We start from the raw sequence: 27,528 nt of genomic DNA, 5'->3' as shown, positions 1-27,528 counted from the left end.
ATTATAATTTGCATGCCGAATTAGATGTGTCAAAGAAAAAAAGAAAAAGAACTTTGGGGATCCTGACAATGGTCATTGTATTACTTTGGTTCCCTTTAATGGTTTATAAATTGGCTATGAACACTTTATGAATACTTAAACACAGGTTGGCATTTTACTTTTTTTTTGCTGGTCTGTCATTTAGTCTCACCAACATGGACCCACTTCTGTCACAGTTCGTCCATCAATTTTGGAAGAAAATCATTAACAGATACGGTTGCATAAAACAAAATAGACACTTGCACGTCATATGTCACAAACACTACAAGTAAAAAGCAAGCTTTACTAGAACATTGAATTACTAGAGCATTGTCACCTCTTTGGCGCATCCCACAATGCTTATCTCAACTATGTGCTGGCGATTTATTCATTCAAATTTAGTTTAAAACACAAACTAATACAAAAATATCTTCATTTGAAACATTGCTTCTGACTTTCATCCTGTACTAGCAACACTGAGTGCAGAATAGATTTCGGTTCCTGAAACCATGACTCTGAAACGCATCGCAAACATGAACTTCGCAGCAATGCTCAGTTATGTCAATAAGAAAGTGTTTTAGTAGAAGATTTTTTTCTCCTTTATAGAAGTTGCTCCTCACAAATGCTTTCGCATTCAGTTATTCCTGGGTGTACTGTACTTATAATTGTTTAATTTCTTATTTCTCTGAAATTTGGAAGGTCTAACAGGGCAATAAACCATTATCAACAGTCAGGTGACACAGATGGTGACGTACATGGATTAAAATGACTGACGTGATCTATTATTCCGCAGGTCTTAAGTCTGTCATTTTTCAAATATTCTGCAAATGGCTGGTAACCAATGCAGAGTGTTCAATGTCAGCTGGGACAGGCACAAGCAAGCCTGTCAACCCTTGAGGAAAAGCAGTTATAGAAAATGGATGGATGGATATAGATTGGCAAAACCGACGAAGTGCCCAACCCCCCCAAAACAGATGCGTGCAGCAATTTTTTTTAAAGTGTTAAATCAGCTATGCGTAGTGCCCCCGCTTGCTAAGACAACGTGGTGTTGCTGCCATCTAGCGGTTGAGATAAGGAAAACCACCAAAGAAAAACGTCACAAAATCACTCGGAAATGGAGAATAACGTTTTTCAAAAACGAATTCAGTTCATTAATACTTTTAAACACATTACGCGCCGTTACGTAATTTGCTTTGTGCAGCTTAAACCTCAACACTGCATTTGTTTAATGTGGAATTTTGTCAAATCATATATTTTGCTGATATTCCGGCTTTTTTTTTAATATTGCAAAATTCACGGTCATCACACTTCAGAATTAAAAATATTTTAAATATTAACATTTTAGTTTTAAATATAAGAAGGATTTTTTTTGTTATTCATTCACCGCAGTACCAAATTTGCCAATAAACACAAGTTAAAAAATGAAAAATAGATTGTGGTAAAATACTAAGAGAATTGCTCACGTTGAAACCATTATCAGCCTTTGTCATTTACTTTCTACCCTAGACAAAAAAAGATTACAGGTTTGTCTTTTGGAGGAAAATTTCTGAGCAGAAAAACATTTTTAAAGAACTGCACTGTACTGTCATGAAAGGTCATTATTTTACCATTTATATTCAATTAACCTAACTACTGTCATCATCTGACATATTTTGGTGTTTTATAGTCAACCCAGTAAACTATTTGCAACATCAATTCTTTCTTCAGTAAAAATATAAAACAAGTTACCATGAGAGTGGGAGAATATTTCAGCAGTGATGATCTTCACAGTCAAATTCATCCTGCAATTTAGGCTCTTTTTGCAGGTTCTATATAGAATACTAAATTTATCTTCATAATGGTAAGGTCCTGGAACTTTGACACACCTGATAAACAAATACCAATTATAATCATACCAACACACCAGCCTCCATTTAAGGCAGAAAAAATGATATTTAAAAAATAGCATCTTCACCTATTGTTGCTGAATTCACAAACATTCTCATCATTGAATACAGCAACCCATAGATATAGGGAAAAACAACATTTATTAGCAGTGGGTGTGAGTGAGTGGAATCATCCATTCATCCAGCCTTCCAGGTAACAATCGGCGGACATTTCTGCACAAAGGGACATTTAATCCAGCTGTGGAGGAGGAAAATACAGATGTTAGCACCATTGGCTGTAAAAATTCTCTCTCGGTGCGCTGATGTGCTTCAGCAACAACAAAAACATTTATAAGCAATAAAAAGGCTATCTGGGCTAGGACGATACTTGCCTTGACGAAGCCGATGTCCTTGGCGTACTGCCGGAAGCACTGACGGCACATGTTGAGTCCGTATTTACGGATCAGACCGTGTCTGTTCGAGCAAACCCGGCTGTTGAACACAAGTGGGAATCACAAGTGAATAAATTGGGCGTCCTTAGCGCAAGTGACTGATGGACCAAAACAAGATGAATTTTAAAAACGGATGCATACTACATATGCTTGTAAACGTGAACTAAGTATTTATGCAGCTTTTTCGGCAGAGTATTTACTTCTTTTACCCCTCGTTTTCAAAATAAGCCAGGTAATGAAGAGAAGTTGCAGAAAAGAAAACACATACCTGTCAAATATAACAACTATGTTTGCTTAAGTTTTGTTTTCCGTATTGCTTAATTGTTAACTTTCGTGTTGTAGGTATATAATGGCCGATATAATAGCACTAGTTCTGTTGTGCTCAAACACCTTCTCTCAACTTTAATACAGTCCTGTTCACGTTTTAATATTTATTGAAAAAAAGTACCTGATTTGACTATGAAACTAACGTGGGTAATTTATAATTGTCTTCTGTGACGTATTAAACGCGACTTCAAAATGCTAACCTAGGCTAGCAGTTAGCATCAATCGACCGCCATGTTCATTGCCGACATGCGGTGCGCGTTTGATAGCAAATTTTGACATACAACAGAAGTTGTAACCGCATCAAACAAACACCAGACAAGACTTAAGTAAACTAAAGTAAAAAAGGGCAAAAGACTGACCAGGATCGGGATCCCTGTCCGAATTTTCTGGGGTGACTCCAATAGAGCTGCTGATGGCCCATCTTGTCTCTTTTCGCTCGAGCGTCGGAAAGGAAGAGCGTGGAGCGCGCATGCGCATAACAAACGCTTCCGGATCCGGTTTCTAATGACGAGTGGGTTGAGCGCCTTCAAGCGTCTGAAAGACCAAAGACGTTACGTGCAAAATCAAGGCAATAAGAAATGAAGCAACGTAAAAGAACCATTTTAATGAATCACAATTGAGCTTCAAGTATATTTTTTAATTGAAACTGAGGAAAGGTGATCACAAACACTACTATTTTTGATACAAAGTGGGTTTTAAAACTACATCCTCTTTTGTGACAAAAAACAGCACTAAATGACGTTAAAACTTATTTATTTTTTTCATATATACTTTTTTCATGTATATATGTACATTATAGAAGTACAGGATATATATATATATATATATATATATATATATATATATATATATATATATATATATATATATATATATATATATATATATATATTTAATCAAGGTTTTCAAACAAAGGGTTATGTTTCAAGTTAGGATTTCAAAGCAGGGGTAAGGTTTTAAGACAAAGTATATATATATATATATATATATATATATATATATATATATATATATATATATATATATATATATATATATATATATATATATATATATATATATATGATGGATGACCTTGACCATCCTCTTATTCTCCAATCGATTGGTTTGAAATGTTCGATGTGCCTTTTGCTGCCATGAGATGGTGCTGCGAGACTTCAGTATCGTTTTCTCCAAAAGTGTGTATCCGTCCCCAGCTTTGCCGAGTGTTTTCTTTTCCTCCCTCCGTCAGCATGCATGCTCACTGATGTGTGCGCGCACGTGTGTATTAGTGTGTCTGTGATCTGCACGCATGCTGTGCCCGTGCAAGTGTGTTTGCACACGTGACTGTTTCGCTCTCTGTTGTGGAACAAATTACACTGTGGCTGGGGAGCCAAATGACTAATCAGTGGTACACAGATTAAAATCCAATTGCTGCAATTTGAAGCCTCGCAGGAGTAGTATGGGAAATTAACTGCTACAGTGGGTGCGCTACACTACAGGAAAAGCCGTGACATGTTCAGCTTTTGATCAGAACTCAACAAACAGTAACTCAGACAACTTTAAACTAATTGAGGCAGATATGGTCCATGAGTCAACCCTAAGAAGATACCAGGTTTGGGTTTTACAGCAAAGTTACAGTATATTCACCATGAGGGGCATTAAGTGAATGAGTTGATTATGGGATGCTGTCTGCAGCTGCTCATTCTCCATCGCCATACTCCTACACCGCAAGCAAAAGTGGCTATTGAGAGGGCTTGCCATCTCTCATTTAGAAATGGCCTGGAAGTTTATTTTTTTACAGCGTGGCGGATAATTCGTTTCACACAGAGATGCGCCACAAAAGAGGAGAGAATAAACGATGTGAATAATGAGTGAGGCCAGGCCAAACCTAGTTTGCGCATTCCCTGCAGGTGACACCAAGCAATTGGCTTTTTAGAATATAATCTCTCTCTCTCTTTTTCCCTTTAATATTCTTTTTTTTTTTCCACGGGTACACCAAAGTGTGATACGAGCTTTGGCGGAGCCGAGACACAACATGAACGCCTTCCTGGAATCTTCTCAATGGCAAAGCTAAATAAATAAAGAGAAATAATCTCATTTTGTCTCGGGGTGTAAAAATCGTGTTTGCATGGCTGTGGCTCTCTTTGTGCCTCAGTGTCTTATGGCAGACATGAGGCTGTCGCTGAAACCAGAACAATAATGCTGGAACACTTGACTGGGATTGAATTGATTTTTCTTTTTCTTTTTAACCGCAGTTGTAACATATTCTGGCATTTGGATGATGCTCACCAGGGGTGGGATTGTTTTTGCGGGAGGGAGGGGGTGCTAAATTAGCACTTAGCTTGGATTGGCTAACAAAACACACCTGCTGTTCCCCAGCAATGTCTCGCTTGTCCTCATTCAGCTGCAGAACAAAATTCACCTGGGAGCTGCAAAAGCCTCCATAGACACGTTGCACCTCCTCTGCAGTATGAGGCAGATGTTCAAAATATGGTGAAGCTGAAAAGGAAAAAAAATTCCCCACCTGGACAAACGCTATACTTTATCTCCAAAAGCTGACTTTCCTTAAGTTAGGACTGTAAACCTTCTTGGAAACCTTTAGTCGTTAACTTTTTGCGGGGAGACTGACAGTGCGTTAAACAGGTTTTGCATGTGGCCATCAGCTATTTAGCTTAACTTTTTACAGAGATTGGAAACTGACGACATTGTGCAGAAGTGACAAAAAAGGCATGAAATTGTCCTCAAACGACTCAGCATCCACTTCCACGAATGACAATTTATATGACGTTAGTAGGATTTTCTTCAAGTAATATGTTGAGTGACTTACTTCTAAGGGTCATTTTTAAAAATTGCATGTATTTAATGAAACGTCTAATATGTATTCACTGTCAGCCCAGTAAAAGGGAATAGTTGAGGTTTCTAGCCATCAATGGCAGTGAACGAGTTATTTACTTTAATGCACACCGGATTAAAATTGAACAAAAACCCTCTTTTTGTCATGTACAGGCCACACCGGACTGTAAACTGCATGTTGTAACATGAGACTATACATGTCAGAATAATACTCTACAATCTACAATATTTACATACAAAGAAGATACATGGAAGTTTATTTTTTAACTCAACACAGACTGAACATGCCTGCATGTTTAGAAATAAAAGCAGCACCCACATATTTTCAACATAAAACAGATGCATTCAGATTATTAGAATATTATACAAACACAATAGTAACATGCCCGTGGTGTTTACTTGTGGAAAGCGCCCCCTGGCGCTGAGTAAAATAACCGTACAAACAAAAAAATCAATACATTTATAGTGTCCTCTTCCGTCTCATTTTATTTACAGGGAGATTGCCAAGTAAAAATAAATCTTTGACGTATTTTGCCGTCAATGGCAGTAAATGATTTCATTGTATAAAAGTGATCCATACATAGTAATGAAAATGCATTAAATCTCTGCAAGGAGAAGGAGCATGATTGGAAGCATATATTAATAATAACTCCAACTCAACAAACACAAGATTTAAAAAAAAAAAACACACACACACACACACACACACACAAAAAGGTATTAGTGTTTACCCTATCACAGAGGTTCCTAAACAGGCGAATGTGAGATTGTAACTAAGTTACTGCAGGTTATCAGCAATCGAATTTGAAGGTCATACAGCTTTCTTTTCAAATTAAGAGCAAATTAATTGGAACACGAAGCAGCTCGTTGTTAAATTGTCTTAAAGTGACACATTTGCAGAACACCGAATGTGTGGCCTTTTAGTCCAAAAATACACTCTGGGATTTTTACTGAGTTTTAGTCCTCAGGACATTTCATGGAAGTTATAAATTATAGAACGCGCAGAAGAATTTCTCATTCCACCAAGCAAGCAGAATACAATTTTAGACTAGTGACCACACAGGATTGCGATTGTCTCGGATCGAAATAAGCATGTTGTTTTTCCCTTCAAAATGAACTACAGGTGGCTAACTAGCATACATGAGATAATGACTTCTGACTGGTGTAAGAGTAAACTTTTATTTTGTCATAAATCCATAAAGGGGGCCACTGTCAATAAGTGAATAAATCATTATAGCTAGGGGCTTGGTCATGGCCCCATCCAAAAGCCATTACAGCAGATGGTGCATTAGGACGGGGATCATTACGGTGATGTCATTCCCCACAGGTCCTTTTCACCGTCACTCATTTTCATCCGATCGTATTTCCACTCTACTTTGCAATATGTGTTGTTGGACTTGAAATCCGGAGCAGGTATTGTTCCTATGACAACACCCCAGACAGTAGCATTAGAAAAAAAAAAGTCTTTTCTTTTGTTGGAGATTAAACCACTTAAAGCAGGTAGTTCTTTTTAAAACCCCTTCCAGCGTAGCGTGGAAAGCTCTTTACAATCCTTTGCTGTAAAAGAAGAATCCGCCGGCTGAAACAGTTTCTTCCCCGGCTCTTCTCTTTTAACTCCATTTCTAAATTTACCCGTCCATTAGCGGGAGGCGCAGAGATGCTTGAGCTCTTAACAAGGCGACTTCTCTTCAGTGTCATGCTTGAGCGGCCTTCAAAACATGCAGCGCTCTATTGTGCCGCTATTGTGTTGGACACAAACGAGATGCGTGATTGGATTTTGATTGGCGTTCCTCTCCGCTGTGCAATGTACGTAAAGAACTGTGTGTGTGTGTGTGTGTGTGTGTGTGTGTGTAAATACATACATACATACATACATATATATATATATATATATATATATATATATATATATATATATATATATATATATATATATATATATATATATATATATATATATATATGTGTGTACCGTATTTTCCGCGCTATAAGGCGCACCTCAAAGCCTTAATTTTTTAAAAAAGCTGACGGTGCGTCTTATTATTATTGAGTTATTATGCTATATATGGAAAAAGTTTTAAAATATGTCATTAATTGAGGGTGTGCCTTATAATCCGGTGCGCCTTGTAGTGCGGAAAATATGGTATATACCGGTGCGCCTTATAGTGCGGAAAATGCGGTATGTACCGTATTTTGTGGCTAACTATATACCGTATCTTCGGCACTATAAGGCGCACCGGCATATACCATAGTTTACGCACTATAAGGCGCACCTCAAAGCCTTAATTTTTTTTAAAAAGCTGACGGTGCGCCTTATAATCGGGTGCGCCTTATATATGGATCAATATTGAAATTGGATTGGTAGATGGGGAATGAAGTGATAAAGTAAGCTTTACCTGTTTCTTTTGTGTGTTTACAGTCGAACAAGGTTGCTCATATTGACATTGAGTTATTATGCTATATATGGAAAAAGTTTTAAAATATGTAATTAATTGAGGGTGCGTTTTATAATCCGGTGTGCCTTATAGTGCGGAAAATACGGTATATACCGTATTTTGTGGCTAACTATGTACCGTATTTTCCACACTATAATGCGCACTGGATTATAAGGCTCAATTATTAACATATTTTAAAACTTTTTCAATCACAATATAGTAATACTCAAAGTAATAACAATAATAACTCAAATAATAACTAAACTCTCAATAGCATAATAACTCAATGTCAATATGAGCAACCTTGTTCAACTGTAAACACACAAAAGAAACAGATAAAACTTGCATTATCAGTTCATTGCCCGTCTACGAATCCCAATCTCAATATTTATCCGTATATAAGGCGCACCTGATTATAAGACGCATCATCAGATTTAAAAAAGAAAATGAGCCTTTTAGGTGCGCCTTATAGTGTGGAAAATACGGTATATATATTTATTTGTTACATTTGTTTTTACTACGGAAAACAATGACTAAACCGACATCAATCGCTTTCATGTGACATTCCTAACTGTTGATTTTTTGTTGTTGTTTTCCATTGAACAATACTAAATAAAAAGTGGGTTAGTAGGAAAATAGGCAACTGATTTCGGTGGGAGAAATAGGAGCAAATTTAAAGCGATAATAATCAGGCAACGGACAGAATATAAAAAAGGAGAGGATTGATTGAAAACCATAAAACTTTATAGCATGAGGTGAAGCAGGTGGAGTAAAGACCGGACTTTTTTTTTTTTTTTTAGAAGAATACTGTACTGTATAGAAGATTTAAAACCACAAGGAGTTTTAAATTTCCCTTTTATTCAGTCTCACTCACAAACAGGCCAATAACCTTGTGTTTTGATGACGATGCTTTAGTGAAATCAACTTTTAATTTTGGTATCTTTTCTAACCGAGATTACACTCTCAAAGGTCCAGCTTTCGTTCCGCTGACCCCTGAGCTCATCTTGAGAATTTGAAGTGGCGATTTAACTTTTTTTTGGCAAAATCTTTATTATCCCGGTGCTGGTTTAAAAACGAGCGCGCATTGTGATTGAATTGGCGGCCGCAGCCATGAGAATTGGACCAATATCTTGGCGTGGCTTGTATTTTCTCTGCCACTAAACACCCGCGGAGCGGTGCTGGTCTTGCTGGCAGAACGGAGGAAAATGACCCATCTGTTATATGAGATTATTTCTAACGAGGGACTGCACAGGATGTCACCTGTTTGGAGATGCACATGCGAGGTGGGATTATGGGGGGGAATGTGTTTGTCCTGGGTGCTTTAAAACAGTAAAGATGGGGGACACGCGAGGACACTGAAAAGAATAAAGTCATTCTCTGCCATTGACGGCGATAAACGTCATTGGCAGTGAATGTGTTAATGTCACGTTTGATAATACTGCACGGCGCTGGGGAGTAAGAAAAATTTTATGAGCAAATTATCACCCTCCTGCATTCATTTTATTCACCTCGTCCCCATTGTGGACAAAGAACTAAATCAGACTTTTGGTCAATGATGTAGCCGGGGGCGGAGCTACAGAACATAATGGCACTCGCTTCCCACCCTTTTTGCCACCCCTACACCTCGGTGAAAGTGTTGATATCTGTGATTTTTCGGCCAGTTTTACATGAATGCAGTATTCTTCAACACCTTGATATACACCACAAGTTTTTTATATTAACAGAAGAAGAAGAAGAAATTTAATTATTTTAGCCTGGAAGAGGACTCCTCCCACCTGTGGTCCCTTCTGAAGGTTTCTGATTTTACCCAAATTGGGTTTTTGAGTTTTTCCTTCCCCTTCTGGGAGTTTTGCCCAGGTGCTGGTATGTACTTCTGACAAAAAGAGGTCTCTGTATGACTTATTTTTTTCAAAAGAAGCCTCGATATGACCTCTTTTACCTGTGAAGCCCTTTGAGACTTCGGTGATTCAGGGTTATACAAATAAAATTTGATATTTTATGCCATGAATCTCTCACAGTGCATATACACATATATATATTCAAGTATATTAAGTATTGATACCAGTAGTAATTTTGAGTTTTTCCAAATGTTTGTTGAATTTTTAGTTTTTGATCAAGTCGGGGACTGCCGACTACTTGTGATTTTCTTGGAGTACACAAATGGCTTCCTGTTCCAATTAATTTGCTCTTATTTTGATATTTCCTGTGCAACATCCAGCATTTGAAGATGGGCATGAAACATGTTTCAAGTTCCATTAAAAACAGCATTAAATTTTTATCTGCTGTTACATGCAGGAACCCACTCAAATTCTTAAGTGCTTTTGCGTACCCCATTTGAGAACCCTCGGACTAAATTTGAATTCACTGCACCACCTCCCCTCTACCTGTATTGCATCATCCATTAAGGGGTCGAACCTTCATACAAAATTAGGCTGATGCACCATCTGTATTTAAATAGCTGCAAAGAAGTGTAATGAATGAGTGTCATGTCTGGAGGGAGGACAATGAAATTTGGCTAAAGAGATGTTGCTGCAGGATGCTGGAGCACCTGACCTCAGGAAGCCACATCCCTTTCTCTCCGCCATCTGTGGCTCAGATGCGTGAGTGCGCGCATGTGTGTGTGTGCGCGCCCGACCCTATCACAGTCGTCTGTAATTTTGTGTTTCAATTGCGCAAACGGGCACACACACACGCACGCAAGTATGCATTTGCGCACACAGTGCCATTATCACCCACATGCACCTCCACGGGGCTGAGCAGATGGGAGAACAGGAGACAAGGTTCCCATGTCAACTCCTCCACCTCATCCAAACTCCATCCATCTCAGAGCAGCCCACGTCGACCTTGCCAGAACCACCATGACTCATCCAAATTAAACACACGCTCCAAAACAATACTCCAAACCCACACATGGAGAAATATCAATGAGGTGTTGTTTTCAAAATACTGACCTATCATTCCGTATCAGATGACGTTATTTTCCTGAATAAAGAGTCTGCAATTAGTGACTGATTCAATCCCAAAGACTGATTTTTTTTGTTTTGTTTTCAAGACATTTAATCCCTGCAATATATATATTTTTTTATTTTTTTCATTTGTTTGGCTAAAGGGGGTCTAAAATTGGCAGGTAATAAATAAACGAGGAACTAAGGTAGTTTTTTTGACTTGCCTGTCTTGACTTAAAAAAAACGTAAAAACACGTCTTTGGGACTGAATGAGTTAAATAAAATGGGACTAATACAAGGTGAAACAATAACAATGTGATTGGATTGAATGACCATCATTGCAATCCAAAGGATGTGATGTTTTGCCACTTTGTCGATGAAAAATGACATCACAGTTGCTCAGTGCTTAAATAATGACCAATCACGGCTCACCTGTTTTCTGCCATGTGGTCATGTGACATAGCTTCATGATGATGACATATTATGAACATTCCATGGCAGAGCGTTGATTCTAAAACCACATTTGGCACACAAAGACATACAAATAATTAATGTCGATAAAAAGTGATCATTATTAGCACCAAATAAAAAAATCGCACGCTGCGACTCTTGTTTCGGTTGTTATTAATCTTTTTTCAATCTCCACAAATGCATTTCTCCTATTCGGAGTGAGTGGCTCACGCATTGAGAGCGGCTCCTTCATGCTACAGTGACTTTTTATTTCTCGAGGTACAAATTAGTAGTTTCAGCAGGATCTGAGCTAGCTTGCTCTCTGAGGTACAAATCACACCTTTAACTGCTGAGCATAAGATGTCTGCTGCTCTCGCTAATGTCAATGGTGCAGTATTTCTTCTTCTTTTTTTTTTTTTTTTAAGATTGTGAAGAGCCTATAATCCAGGGATGCACAGCAGCATACAAACATGCAGGTGGTAGCAACTAGGATGATGATGATGATGTCCTGAAAGTACCCTATGATGAGCATCAAAATTCAATTTGGCGGAATAAAACAGACTTGTTCTTTCAAAGTAACTGAAGTTAATGCAGGGAGCTGACCTAATTTTGCATTAATTTATGGTGGTACAGTTTTCAGTAAGCGGAATTCAGAAGTTAGTTAAGTGGATTTGGCTTGGAAATCCTGTTGGTGTGGCGGGGGATGCATATGGATGCTTTCATGTAGAAGAATAACAAAAAGTAGCGGCTGAGTGGGATGCAAGAGATGAGAAGTGTGCTTTTTGTCCTTAAATGAGACATTATGCATTTTTTCATCATTTGAAACAGTTTTCACATTTTCATTAAATACCCACTACTTTTAGTGGAAATATGACAAAAATCAAGGATTTTAGCACACTAAAATGGCCTTTTTCAAGTTTTGCTGAAATCAGCCTGCTTGAGTGAGAGTTTGTTGTTGTTGTTTTTTAAAGGAGACAGTATGTATTTTTTTCCACAGTTTAAAAAAAGTGTCACCATGTTTTAATAACATGTCTACTACAGTACATACACAACTTTCAGTAAAATACAAGAATCAAGGATTATAGCACACTAGCATTGCCTTTTTTATGGCTTGCTGAAATCAGCTTGAGTGAGATGCTAGCAAATACGAAACATTTCTTCGTTATTAGTATCAGCGCAGTTGGCACTAACAAGGTCACGGATCGGATCGTAGGTTCGTGTCGTACACGACGTCTTCTCGGCAATAGCGTCACTCTAGATGTATGCTTGTTTTTTTTTTTAAATAGAGACTATGTGCGTTTTATATTTTTTGATAACATTTCCACTACTTTCAGTAAAATAAGACAAGAATCAAGAATTATAGCACACTTACATAGCCCTTTTCACATCTTGTTGAAATCAGCCTGAACGAGATGCGAGTGACTAGATGTGGGCTTGTTTTTTTTAAGAAAGATTTTTTTTTTTTTTTTGCAATTTAAAACAGTTTCCACATATTTTAATAACATGTCCAATACTGAATGATCTACTTTCAGTAAAATACAACAAGAATCAAGAATTATAGCGTTAGTGTGCTTGTTTTGTTTTTGTTTTGTTTTTTTTTACAAGGAGACCTTATGCATTTTTTCACAATGTTTGACTCTTTTGACTTTTTAAAAATATGTCCCCTACTTCCACTACTTTCGGTAAAATATGACCAGAATCAAGGATTATAGTAAACTTACATAGCCCTTTTTATGTCTCGCTGAAATCAGCCTGTTTGTGTATGCTTATTTATAGTGTAAGTGCCCAAAACCATGCAGAAAATGTGTTGATATATGTTGATATATATATATATATATATATATATATATATATATATATATATATATATATATATATATATATATATATATATATATATATATATATATATATATAAATGCCTTCCACACCTATCTTTTGCTCACTTCATCAGAATCATTCGGATTTCTATAGCGATGTGACTTCCCCATGACCTGATAATTTGCTCACTGGCTCCTGATGCAAAAAGAGATTGCATCAGCATGTCATATAATCAATAGCAGTTTCATAAGGAAATCATCACTCCCGCTCCACGTTTTCCATTTCCTATGACCAAACCGCCCCCCCCTCTCTTCCTGGCGAACGGACAGAGATTGCGACAGATCGCACAACAGCGCTAAAGCTGTGTAGCAATCAATACGCAGTGGGCAAAGGGTTGGAGCCGGGGATAAACAGTAGAGATTGCTTCAAGGGTCGAGCATTGATATGTGATTAAAGTCAGAGAATCCCTCCGCTGTGCGCAACTTGTGAGTGAGATTTCTGACGTGGCGGTAATTGGTCTGGAGGAGAATCGATAAATTTGGCGGGTAAGCTGGACGCATCTGTCGAGACTCTTGGATGATGTAGCGGCAACGCTGACATTTCACCTGCGACTGGATTTGACATTTGCGTTGAATAGGATTAGATTCCGACAACAACAATCAATGCGGTTGTAAAGAAATATTGAGGGGGGAAAAAAAAAAAACCCCACTGCATCTAACATCAAGTATGTTTGACTCCTTCCATCTCCCTCAAAATCATGTGTGAATTGCGATCAAACTTCACAACTGCGGTAACATTAAAATATGATAATCAAGTTTCTTGTATTTGTGTTCTGGTCTACTCTGCTATGACAAAAGATGAAATATCACATTTTAAGTTCTACACCTTCCTTTGAAATACAATGTATATACAGTACATATATACATACAAACATACACACACACACACACACACACACATATATATATACGGTATATATATATATATATATATATATATATAAAAATATATATGAATCTATATATATATATATATATATATATATATATATATATATATATATATATATATATATATGTATATGCACATATAAATACATAGTTAATATATATACATATATACACATATGTGTATACGAACACACACACACACACACACGCACACACACACACATATATATATATATATATATATATATATATATATATATATATATATATATATATATATATATATATATATATATATATATATATATATATATATATATATATATATATAGTTAATATATATACACATATATACACATATATGTATACAAACACACACACACACATATGTGTATGTATATATGAACTACAGTATATATGAATATGTATATATATATATATATATATATATATATATATATATATATATATATATATATATAGAAAAATTTGGTCAGCACAAACCCTAAATTATTCCAGTGGAGTGCTTTTTGAATAACAGGTAATTTTCTATGGAAGATAAATGATTCTAAAAGTCTTTCTCTCTACCATCATCTTCTCCAGTACTGTATATGACATCATTTTGCAGAGCAGGCCATCATTTCAAAGGTCATTGATAATGCATGGACATGCCATCATACGATTGAGGCGGCGACAGCCTTGTGCCTCGCAGCGACGGCTTTCACCGACCAATTAAACCGGCTCCCGTATCAATCACCAATCAGATAACATCTCATCCAAAATGACTTGAGTTCACATTTCTCCACACAATGTCACAGCAGAATCCACCTTCATCTCCCTCTGCCCTTCAACAGTATTCCCACCCCCGCCAGAAACATTTCATAAATTATAACCAAAACAAAGCTACCGCATTTAATCTGCAACACCAACAGGCGTTAACTGTGACATTTTGACAATAGCTGTCAAGTGATACTTCAGACAATGTGCAGTTTCTCCACTTGGAAAGGAGTGATACAAGTACCCTGGGGCCTTTTTAAAGGCCAAACAGCTTTTTCCTTCTTTTATTTCGGGAGATTCAGCAGTTCAGCTGACAGTTAAGTCCGATGTTTCTTTATATTGACTGTTGACGTACTGCACGACTCCAAATTTCAGCGTTTAAGGATTGGCTCCTTGTATTTTGCTTTTTTGTATTCTATTCCGAAAGGAGAAACCTTTACAATGCAGCAAAAACACTTGAATAGTGGTGTCCAAACTATGGCCCAGGGGCTAACTGGGGCCAACTATCTATTTTTAAGCGGTCCACAGCATATCCTATAAATAAAATGCATTGCTAATAAGATTATTTTGTATGCTGTAGAACACGTCTGAAATTGTAAATATATAACTAAACTACATTTATTTTTATATACTATAGCAGCTCAAGATGATTATTTTTCACGAGCAAAATGATTTCCTTCACTTTTGACTCAATGTCAAAGTACGAAATGCGAAAATAGCACATGAATGATTCCAAAGTAACTGCTTAAAAATATGTCTTTGGTCATATAGCACAGCGGATTTCTCACACCAGTGAGGTGTCTTGGAAAATGACAAGAGGCCAGTGATCTGTGCGAATCGTGAAAGGCGTCTCATCAAAAAGGTGGCGAATGTGTCCAACAGCAAGGTGGACGGCAGGTAAATTTTTGTAAAATCGAGAGACGTGGTCTGTTTGACGACAGCCAAAACGGCGACGTCTCTGTCGTCCGTCGATACTTTATGCCTCAAATTTGGGTAAAATTTTGATTTATATGATAAAGGGATTTTAAAATGATGTACTATGTACTAACAGTGATGTTCACAAAGGAACCGAATCTTTTGAATGGCTCTTTACTGTGAAAGATGGGACTCATGCCTTTATAGGTTATGTTAAGTAACAGTTATGTTTTAAAATTAAATACTGAAGTTTTTGGACCAGAAGCCACACAATAAAATTGTAACAGAAAATTGAGTTTTTTCATGTATAAGCCGCACCGGAGTATAAGGTGTGAATGACATCACACAGGAAGCACTCCGCATGACCTTAAAGTAAACGTACCCGCTCAAAGCGCGGGGGGGCTTGGAACTGATTTTTCTATATACATATAAAAGTGTCTCTTTTTATGAAAATTTCAAGTTAGGAAATGTCTCCCGGAACAAATTAATTTCGTAAGGAGAGGTACCACTGTGCTTTGATAGCATCTTCTTCTGTCTATCATTGTCTGCCCCCAGGTGGCTGGTTTAAAAAAAAAATGCAGATATACCACATTGGACTATAAGCCACAGGGTTCAAAGCGTGAGAAAAAAGCTCGGAATTTACAATATACATAAAGGACGCTTTTTCGTGAACGGTTCGTGGTTGAACTGTTTCCGTTCCAGAGCCATTCCTAACCTTAAAATCCCATTTATTCATAACGTGAAGATGTCTTGCCGCTCAGATTTGTATGTGTGGATCAAACATGCTTGTGTAATTGTTTGCATCGGTTTAAATGAACAAAGCAGAGATGCTGGCAGCGGGGCGGTTACAAAAGGTGCATGATGCAAACTTTGTGTGGCAGGCAGCCTGCGTGATCTACGAGACGCGTGATAGTGTTTGCTTTTCATTTGTCTATTTGTGTTTGTTTTCATCCTTAAAAAAAAAAGAGGGGTGGGTGGGTGGGGGTGGGGGGTCTTGTATTAAATCCCCCAGAATTCCGAGTCAGGCTAAGGCGGTTGTGAGACTTTGATCCAGTGGTCTTAGCCAACAGCTGGCTGCAAGTGTCGCATGCTTTGGCCTAACGGGGTCTCAAGTGTGAGCGTGATGTGATTTTCTTTTCTTATTTTGGCAACACGTTGGTGCTAAACGATCACCTCGGTGGCGCGTTGTCATGTTTTGCCTAGTGATCACTTCGGAGCAGTGTCAAATTTACGTTGACGTCGCTGGAGTGGCGGCAGCTGCCGCGGCCTAAAGCCCACCGATATGACATAAATAACAGAACGAGGTCCACCAGGAGGGACTCCACTGTTTACAGTGTGCAAATTTGTTGAATGAGAAGACAAGAGTGGATTTGTGATTTGCGATATAAAGCGAACGCTACCATAAATCAAACTCTCTCGGTGGGATTTAATCACTCTCCATTTGAGGCTCTTACGGTAACCGTGCGCGGCGAGGTTTTTAACAAAACAATCGATGAGGAGCCGTTCTCAAGTAGGGATATGTCTCATGGCTGAAAAATAGAAGAAAAAAAAAATCGGAATCAGTTCTCTTGCAAATAGTAGCGTTTTTATATGGACAGGTCAGATATTTACTTCAATAACAGCTTGATATAACTGAAATTTACGGTGCGATTTTCTCCTGTGACTTTCCGTTTTTTTATTTGTTTTTTGTCAAGAACTTTCAGTTCATTCGAGCTAGTCTGCTAGTGCTCACATTAGAGGACATCTCCGATGATGTCTCGTGTTTGGGTGGGATGCAATTTAAATTTGATGTCTTGTAAAGACAAAATGGACACGACACAAATAAATTAGCTGGGTTATGGGAGGATATATAAACACACTTTCAAAGAATCCTAACAAAACGCAGATGTGAAGCTATACTACAGTGAAAACTGTCATTAATAAATGTGGTTAAAATTTGAGATGGACTAGTATTTTTTTTCCAGATACCGTAATCATTGATAACTGATATTTGCAGTTCAATATTTATATTAGCGCAAAAAAAAACCTCCTAACTTTGTTCAAACATCTTTAAGCATGCATTCTGTGAGAAACTTTTCAGATTTACACTTACACGTGGATCTTTGTATTTATTCAATAATTTATTTATTTCGAAATATTTTCATACAATTTACATGTTTATTGTGAAATTTTAAAACGTTTCAGGGAGGTTCAAAGGGTCATTCATTTAAAAACGTCTAAATAACAATTTCACTCGTATTTGTTTACAAACATATTTCACACAAAAACAAATGGTGCACAGTACTCAGAGAATCAGCAGAATCTCTCATAAATTAACAAATTAAATCAAAAGTTCAGTGAAGTTAACACACTTTTAACTTGAGTTTTTATCGCCCATTAGATTTTTAAGCCATTGACGCCTGGAGATGTCAAAGATTTATTAGCCAAGGCAGGCAGTGATCGTCAGTATTAACATGAATTGTAGCCTTCTACTCATGCAGATATAGCTTATATTTAAAAAAAAAAAAAATCTATGATCTGACTGAAACACACCAAAACAAAACAAGGGTTAAGTTCATTCCTTCATTTGCTGCCGTCATTCAATGAGCGCATATTTTATTCATTCCTCCGGTATTTGACAGGTCATTTAACATAATGATATTGGACCTGTAGATGTAAACATTTATTCAGCGTGAGCAGTCACATCACGCCGCCAGGAGCTGAACTTAAACATATTAGATCGCAATTGTCGAATAGTGACTCAGTGGGTGTGTTCGCCCAGCATGGCCTATTTTCGCACGTCATGCCGAATTGAATCCCTACTTGGCACGGAATACCGTTTTAATTAAATATAATTCTATTTAGAATAAAGCAAAGTAGCACTGTGGGAAATCTACAGCCGATCAGAGGGAGCCTGTGTTGTTTGTGTTTATGACATTACAAACCCCTGAGGCTGAGCAAGTTTGTTTGCTTCATGCAGGGGGAATACACTCAAATGACACTCGATGAAAGTGTGTCACACACACAAACGCGCGCGCGGCCCGGCACCCACGCTGATAAAAGATCATAACTGACGATTCCATTGCCGAATAGATGCGGCGCGCTGACAACACTGGCGGCGGCGCGCTAATAGAAAGTCTCGGAATACAATTGTTGACACATCCTATTTGCCTTTGTCATGCAATTCTATTTCCGCTAGGATACAATTGCTTGTCAAAACTGACTTTCTGGCTTGGGCGCGTTGATAAGCATTTCGGAAAAGACAGTTTGCTTTAATGGAAATGCTGCAGCATCTATACGAAACACGGACAAAACATCTGATGAATTTTGGACCTTCTCAAATGAAAATAAAAGGGATTGATAATGCATTTAAATACAAATGAAAAGAATACGGGCAGTCATCTGTACATTTATTGTGGAAAAAAAATCATATATTTAAAAAGGAAGATGAATAAAGTAAAATAACTTCCTTTTTAGACCTCTATGTATCCCCAATATAGCATTTTCCTTAAATTTCATAAAATGAATGATATTTTTTGTATACTTTTTTCCATTTCTTCATTAAATACATATTTTGCATAGAACACAATTAGATAAACAAAAAATAAATATGACTATTAAATCAAATACGCTTGTCTATGATATGATAAATGACAAAGCTAGCACGCTAAGACGCTAATCGCTAGCTGTTATGCTAAACGCTAACTCAATGCTAATCACTAGGCATCGAGGAATCGAACGCAAACATATTTCTAGCACTTCTCTCACACGAAATTACAACTAACAAATATATATTTATTATAAACTGTATACAATATATTCAAGTACAGGATATTTGTAGGTCAGGATATGGAGCTACAATCACTCTTGCGTAAATTCCTTGCTAGACGCAAAACAGGAAGTGCTTAACAACAACATTTAGTTTGCATTCAATCATAAAATATAACGTTTAACTTACAAAATAAAGCAGTTCTGTAACCTTACAAACACGAATAAACAATAAGTGGATCATCAGAAAGCAGAATAAATACATTTTTTTGTCAACAAATATCCTACTGTGGAAAAGTACTGAAGAGCTAGTCATTTTTTGGCCCAGTAAATTTACCGGGATGGACATGGTTACCCTTGGTCACCCCCGGAGGTGCACCTGACTACTTCTACTACTAATTAGCTATAAAAGCCCTGTAATTAATTCATTAAAACAGAAAATAGAAGCAGAATCATCATCATCGTCCTCATTATGGAATCATCATTTTGGAGTACCAGGAAGGTTTTTAGGAACCTGAGCAGCGCACATTTCAGTGTGTAAACAGAAATGACCATTACGGTGAAGTTATTTCCACTGCTATTAATGTCGCTATTTTCTGTGACTTACCCCAAAAATAACATCATCTAGATCATTTAGAATGGCACACTGGCTTCTAATAGGGAGAATAATCTTGCTCTCGTTGCTATGGTGACCCCATATCTCCTACTTTGGCGGTTCCATTTCCTTCAAATTGGACTCAGATATTGGATTTTGAGCATTGGCTACTATGTACATTATTAATGAATGAAAACCGAGTTACAAGATGCACTATACAACACATTTAGCTCAAATAATACATATTTGTGAAACAGGGCGTAAATATACAAGATTGTTGTTTTGTTTTTTTCTAAGCGACGGATTTTGTCTGTAAAGCATCTCATTACGTTTTAAAATACAGAACAACAGGCATAAGTACCCGCCCGACTATTCGAATAGTGTTACACATGGCGAAGAAAGACAAGGCCAAACTGTGCTCGTGACGAAAAGTCAGTGAGAGTGAACTGACAGGTCAAGGAGGACTGAAGTGAGGTATAGGTGCTTATCCTCCCCCTTACCTCAATGAGGACTCTGTTACCTTGATGCATAAACACCTGGCCCATAAACTCACACTCTCAGGGATCAAACGCAGACACCACATCAAGCAGAAGGCCGCCCTGTTGGGACTGTCACTAAGGACAGAAAGACAACATTGTGTTTGATCGTGTGTAGTTTGCAGACTGCAACTGCTGTATGAACAAAACAAGTATGATCTCATTTTTCTCATATCCCTATACATACATAATGTGTTTTAAATTAAAATTTCACTCATGCAACCATCAAAAACGATCAACTATTAAATATGTGAGTAAAAAAAGTAGGTGATGGCCAGCAAGGCCTACCTTGCTAAATTAAACATACTCAGCAAAACAAAATGATTCATCATTTCATAATTTTTTTTATGAAATACTTTGATACAAAAATATACATACTGTATAATAATAATAATAATAATAGTGTAAAAATTAACATATCTGCTTTTTTTGCAGCGCTTCCAGAGCGATATATATTGTACTCGGATTTTGATTTAACAAGTAGGATTAAAACTTTTTATCCAATTATATTTCAGCTAGCAAGTGTTACCAGGTTCCTTGAAATCTGCCAAAGTATCCAGAACGAAAAAGCGAAGGCCCTGCCCGTTCTAGTGAAAGGATAAAACCCATTTGGCTAGCACTTGAATTCACGAGACTCCGCCCTCAGGGCAAGCCAGAAGAAATCAACACATACGTGTCCTGTGATTGGATAAGCCCTCCCAGTAGTCCGACGGTATCATTCTGTTACAAAATTTGCACCACATTTGTCTTTGCTCTACTTTCAAATTGAATTGTCTTTTGTAGAAGTAACGCTCACCCCAATATATATATATATATATATATATATATATATATATATATATATATATATATATATATATATATATATATATATGCTTGCTGTTGGCTAGCAAAAATAATGAATAATTAAAACAAATTATAAATTAATTAATTAATTAATTAATTTAAATTAATTAACTAAATTAAATAAATTTAGTGCGTATATATATATATATATATATATATATATATATATATATATATATATATATATATATATATATATATATATATATATATATATATATATATATATATATATATATACACGCACTAAATTTCAAATGTTTGGTCTCATTTTGGCATCTTTCATTCTTTTAGTCTTTGATTGGCTGCAGGTAATATCACATATTCTCGGATTGAACACTTTCAGTTTAGTTTTAAGCCCCTCTGATGGCCCTTGAGCATTTGGCATCTTCAAAGGCTTCTGGTAGTGAGCCGAAACACCAAAGGAGGAGGAAGACAGAAAAAACAGGTTTTAGGGATAAAGAACTGAGACACTATGTAAACGCCATTGCTTAATTTTGACTTTTGGAATTTAATATCTTTATATGTGTGCCTTCAAACAGTTTCACAGCACTGGTTTAATGTATAATTATACTTTTATTTTTTTAACTTTTCAACGCACATCAAATCAACCCCAATATTTTGTTATTAATTTCAAGGTCCCATCCCTCTCAATTTATGGCTCGATCACTCTATTAACAAAAAGGAGGACACGCGACCAAGTAGAACATTCATCATCTTTCCAGCACCGACCGGTGCACTAAGCTGAGTGTTTGCGTGCGATGGGATGGCGTCCGATCCCCGAGTAGTTGAGGTAAGTGATGACGACGCCCCACGGATCCTCTCCAGACAGATGGGAAAAAATCTAATGAGCCTGTGAACCTGCTGAGAAGAGTGTGCGCGCACATCTGCGTGTGTGTCTAAGTACACAGCCGCGTGCTTTTAAATTCGTCCCCGGACTCAATAAAAATAGAACACTTTTGGCACGATACATCTCTTATGGCTTAAACCCCCGCCCGCCAGCTCTTCTTATTCCCTAAATATAATGCCAAATGAAATCAACTCTGTCTGAGCCGCGGCATCAGCCGTCTCCCGTGGCAACGCAAAATCCTGCCCGCTTCCCGGCAGCCGTAAAAAATAGTTGGTAATGAACACTACTCAGGCGGCGGATTGAATTTGTGTGTGTCGCCGTGGCTTTTAGCCGTGTGTCATTGGTGACAGGCGCGCAGCAGGAGGGGCACCTGGTGACCTTCGCCGGTGCGAATGTCGTTGCCACGGCAGCGCGCCGCCGCGCTTTCTGACAGGTTTGCTTCGCCCTTGAAGGAAATACAACTCGCGTGCGATATGTACGTTATCGCGTTCGCCAGGGGTGGGACGAGACGCAAATACTACAAGATGAGAGATGGGATTTTTGCAAAATTTCCAATAGAGGAAAAGCCTGATAGAAATTTCCCAAAAATGTTTTTTAATTAGCAGCATGCAAATGCAAACATAAAAGAGGGAGTATTGCTTATTTTTCAGCTGCAGCTGAAATCTCTTCTCCTACAGAATAGTTTCAAAAATGTGTCTTATTTGACAATATTTTACACAATATTAATGAATTCGAAGTGATTTAAAAGTAATTGGAGTGGCCTGCATTTTTTTCTGGAGGGCTGCAGTTATCTAATCTTTAGTTATTTTGATGAAAACAAAAAAAGTAGATTTAACACACACAAAAGCCCAAATAACTGAACTTTTTATGACGTAAGGAATTGTGCAATTTTAGACAACTCTTTCCTTACAAAATTTGCTTAGTGAAATCTAGTGACGTCAGATTTGACTCAGCTTGGTTTGTTAAAATGCGATCAGTATGAAAAACAAACTGCCAGACAACTGAACACCAAACTATTAAATTGTCTTTGAAAAGTAACATGATGAACGAGTTACTGCTAGCTAGCGGCTAATTTTTGCTGGATGCTACACATAATGCTACACATGCTGCCAACAGTTGCTGTACAATCAAATGTACAATATATATATATATATATATATATATATATATATATATATATATATATATATATATATATATATATATATATATATATATATATATATATATATATATATATATATATATAGCACCCTGAATTGGCAGTTTAATGCTTTTTCTGAACAATGCTGTGTTGTTTATATTGGGCATCAGGAGTAACAGTTTCTTGTGAAGACATGCTGAACTTTAAAATAAAAGCATTACAAGGCGTGCATGTCATTATATTATTTGGCATGATAACATTTATTTTGAAGTTGGCAGGCCTTCTCACAACATTTCGCGTCATGTTTTACTGTCAAGCCGAGTATTAACAATGAAACCAACCAAAAGAAAAAAGATCTTTTTTCTGGGCAGGTGCGTATGTCGCTATACCCACATCGCTGCCGAGGCCCCCTGCTGGCCTGTCAAGCCAGGAAACACGCACACCGGGTGCAACACGCTAGCATTCATTCTCCCTATTTGTGTCACTTCATTTGACTTCCCTAGTGACCCTTAATCTTAGGGGAAAGGTTTCGCTCAACCACTCCCTACGTGTGAATCAGCCTGTGTGTGTGCGCGTTTAAGTGTGTGAGCCCCCCGAGTAGTTAGTCATGCGGCGATATTCCACTATATAATAGATGATAGTGTTACAAGATAACCCAATAGAGCTGAAGATGCATGGTGTAACACACACACACATACAGATGCAAAAAAAAAAAAAATCACACACAATTCCGCAATCCTTCCTGCTCTTAATCTTTGTCGGCACCGCACGGGGACCCTGAGTGCGTCCTTCTGACATTGACAAAGCACTACGGGTGTTTTTGGCAGTCATCCTCCCCTCGTTACCTGCATACCACTTCATCAAAAGCGCGGGCACCAAAATGGTGAGGGATCAATCAAGTGGCCTCGCTGAGAGACGATGTCATCAACGAGGGACGCGGCCTCGGGGATTTGTCGCTGATAGCTAACATGGATCAGAATCAGCGAGGTGAGTAGTCCGCTGACCGGTCCGGTGTGATACAAATGACTTTGCGTCACTAATATGTGCGCTTTTGGGAAAAGTCCGCAATCCACCAGATGTCACTGTGGCAAATATTTGCTCTTTATGACTTACGTTATAAGTAATACAGAGCAGTAGGGCCCGATCAATGTGGATTTTTTTGGGGGGGGCCGATGTTGATTTTTGGCACGGAAGGACTAGAAAAAATGTACCGTATTTTTCGGACTATAAACCGTGACTTTTTGCTCATGATTTGGGCCCTGCGGTTTATAATCCAGTGCGGCTTATCTGTTGATTTTTTTGTTTTGCTAGTCAACAGCAAGCAAATTTATGTATCTGTTCGAGGTTTCAATTAATGGAACAACTGAGATAGAACTGAAAAGAATGTATAAAATTTTGGGCAAATTTGTGAAGTGTAAATTTTATATATTGCACACAGTAAATGTGATTTAATTTATGTGTTTATGATTGTATATATGAATTATGTGCAATGTGTTTTTATGTTCACTAAACGAATCCCCCAAACAAAGGGAGATTAAAAAAAAGATGCTTTTGAAGTGTTTATTTCAATTTTGAACTGCTATTTAACTAACAGTATTCTGTTAGTGTTGAAAATATCCATCCATCTATTAAAAATATGTTGGGACTAAACATGCATGCATGTTACTGTTGGCAGACAATTACAAAAAAAAAAAAAAAAGATAAAAAGATAAACTTCCATGTACCATCTTTTTGCAGAAATATCTCATTTTATTAGCTGCGGCTTATAGTCCAGTGCGCCTTATCTGTGACAAAAACCATATATATATATTTTTGTTCATACTTTGTTGGTGAAGCTTATTGTCCGGAAAATACGGTACTAAAATTATAAATCATCAATAATCATTTGTTTCCTATTTACGGGCCACCCTGGTATATTCCCCACAAATTCTAGGGTTCAACAGGAAATATATTGCAAAAAAAAAAAAGAAAAAAAAGCGGTTCACAGAATCTTGAGTTGCATAAAGGACACAATAAACAGTAATAATTTCAAAACAAAAGACAATCGTAATGGCATCCTCCCATCTTTGCGTGGCCCATAAAGTGTGAGGACCGATTCGTCACTCCTCACCATTTATTAAGTTCTGTTGGTTATTTACTGAAAAGCTCATCAGAATCCAACAATGCGGCTTTCATATCCATAAACGCGCTTTGTCTGTGAGTCATTTCACACATTGCCTTCCAGAAATATGCCCTCGCATTTCACATCTTTGTTTAGTTTAGACTTTGCAGGTAGCTTGAGAATCGCAGAAAAAAAAAAAAGAGACTTGCATGAAGTCATCTACGCTGAACGATGGGTGAACAAATGTACAAAGGGAATAATTAAGGGTAAAAATATTATGGCTGTGGTGAGTCCCTTATAACAAGTCCTGTAAAGGAATAAAATTTGATTGTCATTCCTCTGCAGGGCTTTAACAAATACATGATTACAACGTGACTGTGTACGACGTTATTGCGTAATCTCTCACACTTATAGTGACTGCAAATCCTATTTGAGGTAATGTACAACATTTTAAGGCTTCCTAAATCTTCCTGCCTGACATTCATCCTCAATTTGCGGTTCTGCCTTTCTCTTCAATATTTAGTACTGAACACCCCGCACGCTTGCGTCTGATCGTCAGTGAATCTAAGATTTTGTGTTGTCATTTCTTAAAATTGTTTATATTTGAATGTTTGGCTTGAACATGAAAACAAAACAATCAAAATGGCCAATGAAATACTTAATATTGTACCAGTTTTCTATGTAAAAGTGTAACAGATTTTTTTTTAATATGTTCTGATTTCTGTTTTGTTTTAATAATAGCCTTTTGCAGTATTTTGATAATTTGGGTCATTTTCTTCCACATCTTCCTCACATTAATTTAGCCAAGGGATCGCTAAAGTTAAAAATTAATGTTGATATATGGAATATGGAAATCATCATTCGTTCCTTGCATAGACAAAGGAACAAATTATGAACTGCCAAGCTAGTAAAAATGGATCTTTGACGTCTATAGCCGTCATCAGCAGTGAATACATTGAACTTTTTGGCGGTGAATAAGTTAATGTTCTTCCGCAAAATGTTTGTCAGTTTATGTCAAGTTCTGCGTATTAATTCTTTGAAATACAACATCGCGCCAAGTAGAATAACGAACTCATTCACCGCCCTCCCAGTAAATCTTTGCCGTCTTTCGCCGTCATTGGCAGTGAATGAGTTAACGCAGACTTTTGACCAGTTATTTTCATCCTCCGAAAGGTCTTGTAAATAAACATCATCTTTCCGCAAACCTTTGTAGCCTGCACCAGCGCATGTCATTCCCCTTCCCCGTTTTTGCCCCCATTCATAAATATCTTTGCACTTTCCCCGGCCCTTTAATTGACATAATTAGAGGATTAGCGCACAAAGCCAGTCCTGGGTTGCAACCGGCGAGGTGACGGCGCAGGGGAAGAATTCACACTGCGTTTCTGGCTTTGACACCGACATGCAGGAGAACAACAAAGATAAGGCCATGTAGAAGGAAAGCCCTCGTTCTTACAAGAGCAAATTAACCTGCTGTGCCTGACGGAGAGCAACCGCCTTTCCCTACCGCCCCTCCCGGTCCCCGTTTCGTCTTCCGCTTAGCGTCGAGAGCCTTTTTCGCTTGGGCGAATGTACGGCGGCATCTTAATCATCTCTGCCTTTTGTTATTGTGCTTTAATTTGCCACTTGTTCAACGCCGTGGGCCCTCGGCGCTCTCTATCCGTTCCCATCAACGGGTGTAGCCGAGCAGTGAACGTCTCACCTGCTGTGGGTTGTTACTAATCATATCCTGCAGCTAAATGGACTAAAATGGCACCTTTATCGGGCCTTTGTTGTCCCTATTACCTCAGGCTTAGATCAAGCTACATTTACATATCACAAATCTTCCGCTGCAGGCAAATTGTGTGCGCATGACTGCTACTGTGGGCGTTTTTCACAAGTGGTAATGAACGGCGGCACGCTGGCAGGGGGTACCGACACCA

At 37.6% G+C, this 27,528-nt stretch overlaps 1 protein-coding gene across 1 annotated transcript; it reads right to left on the bottom strand.

Moving 5' to 3' along the window:
• Nucleotides 1-2,026: 2,026 nt before the first annotated feature.
• Nucleotides 2,027-3,189, bottom strand: rps29 (ribosomal protein S29). Its single transcript, XM_088402898.1, has 3 exons — nt 3,022-3,189; nt 2,276-2,375; nt 2,027-2,142 (listed from the first exon to the last, which is right to left on the bottom strand). The coding sequence occupies exons 1-3, from the start codon at nt 3,081-3,083 to the stop codon at nt 2,134-2,136; spliced, it is 171 nt and encodes a 56-aa protein (XP_088259024.1). The 5' UTR covers nt 3,084-3,189; the 3' UTR covers nt 2,027-2,133.
• Nucleotides 3,190-27,528: the final 24,339 nt, after the last annotated feature.

This window comes from Hippichthys cyanospilos, chromosome 20 (genome assembly GCF_059441005.1).
Source record: "Hippichthys cyanospilos isolate Australia breed blue-spotted pipefish chromosome 20, RoL_Hcya_1.0, whole genome shotgun sequence".
Classification (NCBI taxonomy): domain Eukaryota; kingdom Metazoa; phylum Chordata; class Actinopteri; order Syngnathiformes; family Syngnathidae; genus Hippichthys; species Hippichthys cyanospilos.
Note: the sequence above shows the minus strand (reverse complement) of the source record. Positions and strands in the feature narration are given on the sequence as shown.

Excerpts from the sequence above, each read along its gene's own strand:
- rps29 (XM_088402898.1), bottom strand. The coding sequence starts at position 3,083 with ATGGGCCATCAGCAGCTCTATTGGAGTCACCCCAGAAAATTCGGACAG. Across the intron at positions 2,376-3,021 it reads GGACAGGGATCCCGATCCTG|CCGGGTTTGCTCGAACAGAC; the intron begins GTCAGTCTTTTG and ends TGTGTTCAACAG.